Here is a 10358-nt window from a genome sequence, read left to right as displayed (position 1 = left end):
GCACTGGTCTGGTGACATGGTACTGCTGTAGCAATGATCAGAGACGATGGCTGGTGACACTCACATACAGTGAAATCATAACATCCAACCATTGTACATGATAATCGCCACAGCAGTACAATGTCACTATAGTGATATTGCACCCTCTCTGGTGACCGTATGTAAAAAAAAAAAAAAAAAAAAAAGATACTGTCACCAGATTAATGCAGGGTCACTATGGTGACCCTGTACTACTGTGGCTATAGATCAGAGACACTGACTATACTCAGTGAACTGACATACACAGTCTTCAGTCAGTTTCTCTTATCAATAGATACAGCAGTATAGGGTCGCTGTACTCTGCTGGGGGGGGGGGGGGGGGGGATTGTGTTTTGTTACACGCTGATTGGTTACTACAATCCTGATGACCACAGTGAACAATCAGGTGTTTCCTGTCATAGCCGATGGTAAGTGCCCAGCAGGGGACTCAAAAGAGGAGGTAAGAGACTACTCAGACCTACAGAGCAGGTGGGTATAACATCTTTTTTTATTTTAATGCAAAAAAATAAAAAATTACTTTACAATCACTTTAAAGTCTGCAAGGAAATGTTATAAAAACGAGGCCCCTGTGCATTTATAATTTAATGTGCAAAATGGTATTGGTAAGTTTGTCAACCCTGTTTGACAAACCTACCTGTCAAAGGATGCACTCCAGCACTGCACTGTCAGTCAGTGTCTTCTCCTCGTCTTCCCTCTGTTCAGCCGCTTGAAAGGGCAGGCCACTGTGATGGCACACCCGCACACAGGAGTCACTTCATCATGGCAGAGACATGTCCTAATAAACCCCTAAAATCCACTGTTGTAGTTCTATCTTGTATACTTGCCATGTTCTGCTTTCAAAAAGTCTCCCTACATAAGATAACTAGTTGATAATGTTTTACAACACACAACTAAAAGAAACGCATTAGCTTGAATATACCAAAACATCCCTTGAAAGCATAGATGTTGCCCATATCAACCAGATTCCAGTTGTCCATGTTTGGATTATATATTGTAAAGTTATTTTTGTTCTGTTACTTTCCTTAGCGCATTTTGCATTGACTTCTTCATAAATGTCTGGTTACAGTTAAGTGCACTAGTTAAAGGTCCAAGATGAGCCAACTGAATCTGAAACAAAATAAACATACATATAATGTATATAAGCCTTATGTTGTTGTAATGAGCCTGCAATTGTATCGTTCTAATGCATTAGAACGATACAATGCCTACTGCTGTAAATCAGATTTAAATCAGCTACTAGAAAATCAGGTCCCGTTAAAAGCAGGTAACCAACATTTAAAAGCTTCTGTGTTAAAGATAGGTTCCAGTTATGAGCAACTTTAGCTATGCTTATCAGAATTATGTTGACTATGCATTTTGATGCCAATTTTTAAAGCTTTTAAATCACAGCAAAAAAACAGATCAGGACAACATAACAGAACAAGATGACCTACAACCAACCATTTTGATCAAACAGATTGTAAATCACACAAAGGAAGTCCCACCATGCCTGGTGTTATGTTTTACAGTTACCATTCATGGTCAATTGCATTGATACATTTGTTAATTTTTGAAATCTACAGCTGGTTTAAATAAAATGAAATTTGCTATTGTTGTGGAAATTGTATTAATATTTGTGTGGACATTTTTCAGGATGTGTTTTTAGTTAAATTGCCATTATGTCTCCCAGTGTCGGTTTACCGGTATTCGATATGCACAGTGATTATGGCTTTAACTGGCATTGAGGAAAGACATGAACATTCACTCTCAAAAGTAGTTTCTGCACTACTTTTGGCGACTTCAGGGCGATTTCAATAGACATCTGTGCATGAACCCATGTAGATGTCTGTCAAATCGCCCTAGAAGTCGCACTGACATGCCAGTTTTAAAATCGTGCATATTCAGCTGATTTCAAACTCTCCCCCTCAGTGTGAACTGATGCCGTTGCTGGCAATAGGCTTCCGATTTGACATGCGATTTGACATGACAAATCGCATGCCAAATCGGCACGATGTCAACAGGGCTTCATGTTTCATGACGAATACCCCGAAACAGATTGCAAAATGCAGTGCTCTTGCCAGAATCGCATTGCATGGGTGTTCACACTCATGCAATGTGATTAGGTGTGGAGAAAAAAAAGGGTCTTACAATATTTTGTTGCAAATGTGGTGCAATTTGGGACATACAAAATAACGGAATTTTTGTAAAATCTTACCGTAAAATTCCTTTCTCTGAGTCCTCCGACAGTCGCCGCCCCTTCATAATCTTCACCAATGGGGTAATTGACCTTTGCTCCGCAGGAGTAGCTAGGCAACAAGATTTGTTAATATCAAAGCTTTTAGCATATCACACCCCTAGGGGGCGGTCCCCTCAGTCAATACCTCCCTGCTTCCAGCATTCTCAACTCAGTTTTGGTAGCATAGCAGTAGAGTACATAAACAAACCCCAAAAGAGGGGCGGGGGCGGCGACTGTCGGAGGACTCAGAGAAAGGAATTTTACGGTAAGATTTTACAAAAATTCCGTTTTCTCTTACGTCCTCCGACAGTCGCCGCCCCTTCATAATCTTCACCAATGGGATGTCCCAGAGCAGTGTAGACATGAGGGGTGGGAAAAAAACGCAGCCGCGCATAAAGCAACGCAGTACCCACATCAGAGAAAGGAAACCTTACCAAGGTAAGAGAACCAACCTGGCAACAGGAAAAACGTGCTCAACAGGAGCAACAACCCAGGAAGAACAAGTAACCCAGGGGTAAAAACACCCCAACAGCCAAGGGCCCAAACAAGGGACCTGAACATCCACTTTGTAAAATTTGGAGAAGGTGTGAACGGACGACCAAGTCGCCGCCTTACACACCTGGGCCACAGAAGCCCGATGACGATAGGCCCAAGACGTACTCAGAGATCTGGTAGAGTGCACCTTCACAGGGAAAAGAGGAACCTTCCCCCTCAAAGCATAGGCTTGAACAATTGTCTGTCTGATCCATTTGGCGATGGTAGCAGCCGACGCCGCCATGCCCTTCCGAGGTCCCTCAGGAAGGACGAATAGGGAATCCGACTTGCGAAAGGACTTAGTCGATGACAGGTAAACCCTGATCGCCCGAACAACATCCAAGGCATGCAAAGCCACCTCCTTCGGATGCTTAGGCTTCGCACAAAGCGAAGGCAAGACAATGTCCTCATTCAGGTGAAACTCCGAGATCCTTTTCGGAAGAAAAGATGGGTTAGGTCGCAAGACCACCTTATCCAAGTGAATCACCAAGTAGGGAGAGCTGCAGGACAAAGCCGCCAGCTCCGACACCCTGCGAGCCGAAGTGATCGCCACCAAAAAGGCAACCTTTTTGGACAACAGAGACAACGAGATCTCCCTGATCTTTTCAAAGGGAGCCTGTTGTAACACGGACAGAACCAAGTTCAAGTCCCATGGAGGCAAAGGTTCCCTCCTAGGAGGGGCCAAATGTCGCACCCCCTGAACAAAGGTGCTAACCAATGAATTAGACACCACAGGGCGTTGAAAAAGAACGGCCAGCGCAGAAATCTGACCCTTAATTGTGGCCAGCGCCAAACGCTGGTCCACTCCAGTTTGGAGGAAAGCCAACACTCTCGACACCGAGTATGAGCGAGGGGAATACCCCCTGGACTCACACCAGGCAAAGTACGCTTTCCAAGTACGGTAGTAAATTTTTCCCGAAGAGGCTTTTCTAGCCTTGATCAAAGTGGGAATGACCTCAGGGGAAAGACCCCTATCCTTCAGGACCTGGCTTTCAACAGCCAGGCCGTTAAAGCCAGCGACTGTAAAGCAGGATGGAATATCGGCCCTTGAGACAGAAGGTCTTCCCGAAGCGGCAGGCGCCACGGAGCGTCGACTGCCAGATTTACGAGGTCTGTGTACCAAGACCGGCGAGGCCAGTCCGGTGCCACCAGAATCACCGTGTGCGGTTCCGAGACCAATCTGCGAAGCAGCCTGGACAGCAGCTGAATCGGTGGAAAGGCATACATCAGACGATACTGATGCTAGGGCGCCACTAACGCATCTGAGGCGTCTGCCAGAGGATCGCGCGTCCTTGCCACGAACCTTTTCACCTTGTTGTTCAGACGAGACGCGAACAGGTCCACATCCGGAAGACCCCACTTCGCGCACAACATCTGGAAGACATCCGGGTGAAGGGACCACTCCCCCTGGTCCAGAGTCTGGCGACTCAGATAGTCCGCCTGCCAGTTCTCCACCCCCGGAATGTGCACAGCCGTTATCGCCGGGACGTGTGTCTCGGCCCGCGACAGAATGCCGTTTACTTCCTGAGCAGCACGGGCACTCCTGGTGCCCCCTTGATGATTGATGTAGGCCACCGCTGTGGCATTGTCCGTCTGAACCCGAACCGGACGGCCCTGAAGCCGTTCCGACCAGTGCAGAAGGCAAAGTTTTATCGCTCGCAATTCCAGAATGTTGATTGGAAGGGAGGATTCCTCCTCCGACCAAGTTCTCTGGGCGGACAGAACGCCCAGAACACCACCCCAGCCCGACAGGCTGGCATCCGTGGTGATCCCCGTCCACGACAAAGGACGAAAGGACTTGCCCCCCGACACCGCCGGGGACTGGAGCCACCACAAAAGACCCCTTCGGGTGTGGCGGCTCAACGAAAGCTGTCGATCCAGAGATTGCGGACGCCCGTCCCACTTGGCCAGGATCTCCGCCTGAAGACCCCGCGTGTGAAACTGGGCGAAGGGAATCGCCTCGAAAGCCGAGACCATGAGACCTAGACATCTCATACATGTCCGGAGGGACGAGCACCGAGTGACCCTGAGGGACCTGACCTCGTCCTGGAGTGTCCGGAGCTTGTCTTCCGGCAGAAAGACCTTCGCTTGAGCAGAGTCCAGGATCATCCCCAGGTAGGGAAGACGAACCGACGGACACAATGTTGATTTTGGAAAGTTTATCGTCCAACCAAACTCCTGCAGAGTCTGCATCGTGGTGGACAGGTCGTTCACCAGGCCCTGACTGGTCGCAGACCGAAGCAAGATATCGTCCAGATATCCCAAGACAGAGACGCCCTGGGCTCTCAATAAAGCCAGGACCGGCGCAAGCACCTTGGTGAAAACCAGCAGAGCCGAAGCGAGACCGAAGGGTAACGCCACGAATTGGTAATGATCCTCCGCAATGGCGAATCGAAGGTACCTCTGGTGACCCTCGAAAATGGGGATGTGAAGGTACGCATCCTTCAGATCGATGGAGGCCATGAATTCCCCCGGACTCAGGGCAGCCACCACTGAGCGCAGGGATTCCATGCGGAACTTGCGAACCCGCACAAAACGGTTCAGAGCTTTCAAGTCCAGAATCGGACGTACCTTGCCCTCCTTTCTGGGCACAGTGAACAGATTGGAGTAGAACCCCCGAAATCTGTCCCGATGAGGAACCACCACTACCTGGGCCCGCAGGTCCCGCACCGCCAGGTGCAGATCCTGCAAACGCCCCGGAGACAGCTGAAGATTTGAGAGAAAAAATCTGCTCGCCGGCCGAGAGAGAAACTCGATCTTGTATCCAGATCGAACGATTTCCTGAACCCACCTGTCCCGAATGCGGGCCAGCCAGGGTTGAAGAAAACCGAGCAAACGCCCCCCCACCCCAGAACCGGGTGAGGGCGCCCCTTCAGGCCGAATTGGTATGGGCAGCGGACCCGGACTGGCCGGACTTCTGCTTACCTGCCCACGGCTTCTTCTGGGAGCCTTGGCCCTTGAAGGGCTTGCCCTTGTATTGCGACCGAAAGGCACAAAAGGACCCCTGAGAGGGCCTAAACGAGGTATTCTTTTTACCGCGAACAAACTTATTCTTGTGAGTGTGGGGTAAGAGAGTGCTCTTACCCCCGGAAATTCCCTTTATCAGAGTATCCAAAGACTCGCCAAAAAGGCGAGATCCCGCGTAGGGAAGATTAGCTAGAGTCTTGCGAGAGGATTGGTCAACCGACCAACATTTCAGCCATATAAGGCGACGGTTCAACACCGCTACACTGGAGAGGCGTGCAGCCAAAGGGACTAAATCCAAGTCCGCATCGCACAAATACATGACACCCTGATGAATTAGATCTACCATAGCCAATGTGGTCGGCGGAGCAGAGTCAGCCACCAGGGTGCGCCTGAGCACCTGCGTCCAATCCGCAATAGCTTGGGCTGCCATAATGGAAGCAAAAATAGGCTTCAGCATAGAACCAGCAACCGTATAAGTATGACGGGCCAGAGACTCCAATCTCCTGTCCGTAGGGTCCCGGAACACCGGGGTATCCTCAGCAGGAATCGCAGTAGATTTATTCAAAACTGCCACCGCGTGATCCACCTGAGGCGGCACACACCAACGCTCATCAGTGGTGGGTGTAAAAGGATAACGCAGCTTGAACTTACTTGGCACAGTAAAGGGCTTCTTTAAATTGCGCCATTGCTCATCAACAGCGCGCTGAAATTCCGCAGGGCAGGGAAAAACCTGCGCTGATTTGCGTTTCCTTTTCGTCCCATAAGAGGACATCAAAGCAGGAGGACATGGTTCATCCTGCAGATGCAGTGTTTCCTTGATAGAAGTAATCAACTCATCCATGAGTGCAAGCTCTTCAGGCAAGCCAGGGGGAGAAGTATCAACCCCTCCTCTCAGACCCCACAAGGTCCAGAGATGAACGAGACCCTGAGAAGGGCACTCCAGCCATAGCAGCCCCATCGCCCTCTGAATCAGAGGAAATAGATAATCTGGGCCGTTTTGCGGATCGATCAGCCATTAGCATCTGCACCTGAGAAGCCAAGTTCGCTACAACAGCAGCCAGATCAGCCCCCTCGGGGGATGCAGCAGCCCCTTGGCCCCCCACCAGGGTGGGAGGAAACTTGCAATCCTGAGAATCCATGCCCCAGTATCAACTGAAATAAAGTACTGCCCCTTTAAGACCGCGGCGAGCGCAGCCCACCGCACACTACTGTATGTACCGACCCCCGCAGGGATAAGGAGCACTGAGCAAGGAAATACAGGATAAGGAAGGTAAAAACCTGGAGAGAGCACACAGCTGCTGCCACCGATCGCTGTTCAAGTGAAAAAGGAAGTGATGCAATGACTGACCGACCTATATAGCCTCTGGAGGCTTCACAAACATGGCCGCTCGGTTGAGGAATTAAGGCAACAAGAAAATGGCGCCGACATGTGCTTGCATGATCGACCGCCGCTAAAATGGCGGCGTTTGGCGCCAAAACACACCGCTGTATTAAACAGGGCCGGTTACCACAGTTTTATCCGAAAACAATGGCGGGCCGCATCAGCGGCCGCCGCACAGCATGTCTGAGCCCAGTCTTCCCCATACATTACACATAGCAGAGCGGGAGAGTCCCCCCCCCCCCCGCAGCCCACAGAAAGGCAGCTATTCCACACAGGAATCTGACAGGGAGCGCACTCACACAGACATGTGGGTCACACAGTCACAGATTGACACCCAAACAGACAGGTCCCCACATAGAAATTTACTTACCAATCCGGATGGCGTGGGGAGCCTTCTCCAGCGACCAAACCACTGTACTGAGGACAGGGAGTGTCGCAGCCAGGACGCAGTGGATTGCGGTGCGAAACCGCAAATGGCGTCCGGGGAGGTAGCCACCTCACAGGCAGCATCCCTGCAGCGAACAGGGATGGGTCGTTCAATATGCCAGGGAAAACCTGAGCTGAACGCTCGATGGCAGGCTGGGGAAACCCCTGGCCCTCAGCCCTGGGATCCAGGGTGGCCAGTCCGAGACCCAGCTCCGCATGATCATCTTCATCCGAAGAAAACTAAACTAATGCTGAGAAAAAAACAGCTAAGTAAAAGAAAGAGAAAAATACTTGAAATAAAATCAAAAAGAGGATAGAAGGCTGAGACTGAAAGCCCCAGCACAGGAACAGCCAGCTACTCCTAAGCTAGGCAATTGAAAACTGAGTTGAGAATGCTGGAAGCAGGGAGGTATTGACTGAGGGGACCGCGCCCTAGGGGTGTGATATGCTAAAAGCTTTGATATTTACAAATCTTGTTGCCTAGCTACTCCTGCGGAGCAAAGGTCAATTACCCCATTGGTGAAGATTATGAAGGGGCGGCGACTGTCAGAGGACGTAAGAGAAATATGGTTTAAATTGCATCGCACAGACATCACATGTGATGTGCACAGGCATGCGGAAGGCTATGTTTTAATGATGTGGGGGTATGTAATATTTGGTATACCATATACCAGTGACATGATTTATGCTCTATATATATATATATATATATATATATATATATATACATATATACATACACACACACACACACACACATACATATATAGACACACACCAATAGGCAATTATTCCAAATATTATCAAAAATAAGAGCAATCATAATGTGCCCAAACACTACTCCCGTCACCATCATAGTGACCCGAGAGGCACGTTGTTCCAAATAATTGATCGGTACACTGCGGCTTGGCAAAGTGGATCCAATAAGATTCTCTCAAATCCTACTCACCACATGGGTTAAACATTGAGTGGGACATTAACGCCTTTATAAATGTGTCATAAATTAGGGGCGATCACTCATGTTCCCCTATGTGGGAGAGTAATTCATAATTTTTTTCAATTTTTTCACTCTTTTCATTTATCTATGCCTGTCATTGGACGTCCTTCCAATCTTTATATATATTACTAACGTGTGTGGGGGGAGGGGACTGAGTGACACAGGGACAGATCGCAGGTTCAGCTATGCTGAATCCTGCAATCTGACCCTGCCTGTCACTGTGTAAATAAAGCGGGCGGATTTCCACACACGATCCCCAACGATCGGGGAAGAGCGGCGATGATCACCGCCTCTCTTCCCCTGGCCCGACTCCTGCTGTGACTGAAAACAGCGGGAGCGAGCCTCCGGCAGCGCGCGCACGCCGCTCACAAGGGGAGGAGTCCAGCGACATAGGTCTACGTCGCTGGACGATATCGAGCCACTTTGCCGCAGTGCGGTCAACGTGACCGGTCGGCAAGTGGTTAATTTATTCTTTTTATTGTATTATATACGAGGAATGCAGGCTTTCTCGGATAATGTGGCCTTTTTGTCCTGAGATATGTTAATTATTATGCACAAACTTATACATTCAGTATCATGGCTTTCTTTGACCTTGGGATGGTGTCCTAGATTTATCCATGATTGTCTATTATGTATAATGGATAGTGCATTGTTGTAGCCTTTTAATTATCATAATGTGATTATTCCATCTATGTTTTTGGAACCATTATTAATGTTTCTAGAATTAGAATGGCATATCCCTCCCCTGGGTACACCGGAACCGGAAGTGACGTTCCGACCGTTGTATTCTTTATATACTTTTCACACTTTCTTCCCCCATTCCACATATAGTATTTTTTATTTTTATTGTGGTTAATAGTGTTGCACCCATCAGGGTACATGTTTTTTTGTATCATCCCCCTGTGCTATATTCTGCTGTTAGTAAGAGGATGTGCGGTACTTCATAGAGCATACTGAGCGATACCCCACTTCAGGCAGAAACCGGAAGTGACGTTGTCAAGTCCAGCCACGTCCAAAGCGAGGCTTGGAACGCACGCCACCGCCATTTTGACCGGAAGGCGGAAGTAGGCAGCTACAGCACAGGTGGGATACAATTTACAGCTCATTCTGGGCACTATAAATATATGAGATTTCTCAGTCAGAATTAGGCAATATCGTTTGAGAATGTTCGCTGTAACGAAACGCGTCAGGATCTTATCATAGGCGGCCTGTATGGACTACTACTTTGGTGTTTTACTCGTGGATGCTTGTAAGTGCAGGTCTGCTTTTAAATAAACTTTTGTAGCAGTTTTACACATCCATGTGGAGGCATTATAGGTTCATGCGATTTGGTAAGCGCATATATAAATTTTACATTTTCATCTGGTGACGGAACCTAAATATTGTTCTGAAGATCTTCACTACTGTTGGATCTTACATTGCATCTGTGTGGATTACACTTGCCTAGCTTTTTTTTTTACCTGTATGCTATACAGCATTATGGGTTTATGCGATTTGGTGAGCGCATATATTAATTACTCTATCTGGTGACGGGATTTAATTACTACCTCCATCACCTCTATTGGGTTCTACATTTGATTTATGGATTGAGTGGGATTTTTGCACATCAGTCTGGTGATTTGCTCATGGATGCATGTAAGTGCATGTCTGCTTTTAATTACATTTTTGTAGCAGTTTTACACTATGTATTCCGGACTTTTTACATGGCTGTGGCGAATGAGGGACTCATCCTTTCCCTTCTCCTTTGACTGTGAATCCAAGAGAACAACGTCCGGTGACATCCGCTTCAGAGAAATTCA

At 48.2% G+C, this 10358-nt stretch overlaps 1 protein-coding gene across 1 annotated transcript in view; it reads right to left on the bottom strand.

Annotated features, from left to right (window-relative positions):
- Positions 1-1038: 1038 nt before the first annotated feature.
- The window catches only part of FANCE (FA complementation group E), a gene marked incomplete at its 3' end in the record, with an annotated part of 30280 nt that continues 20960 nt past the window's right edge, over positions 1039-10358 (bottom strand). Inside the window, exon 10 of the mRNA XM_082244306.1 lies at positions 1039-1146. Within this exon, the coding sequence (XP_082100432.1) occupies positions 1039-1146 (108 nt within the window). The remainder of the gene's footprint in view (positions 1147-10358) is intronic.

Source organism: Pelophylax lessonae, assembly GCF_965119305.1.
Source record: "Pelophylax lessonae genome assembly, chromosome: 2".
NCBI lineage: Eukaryota > Metazoa > Chordata > Amphibia > Anura > Ranidae > Pelophylax > Pelophylax lessonae.
This window is presented reverse-complemented; position numbering and strand designations above follow the sequence as displayed.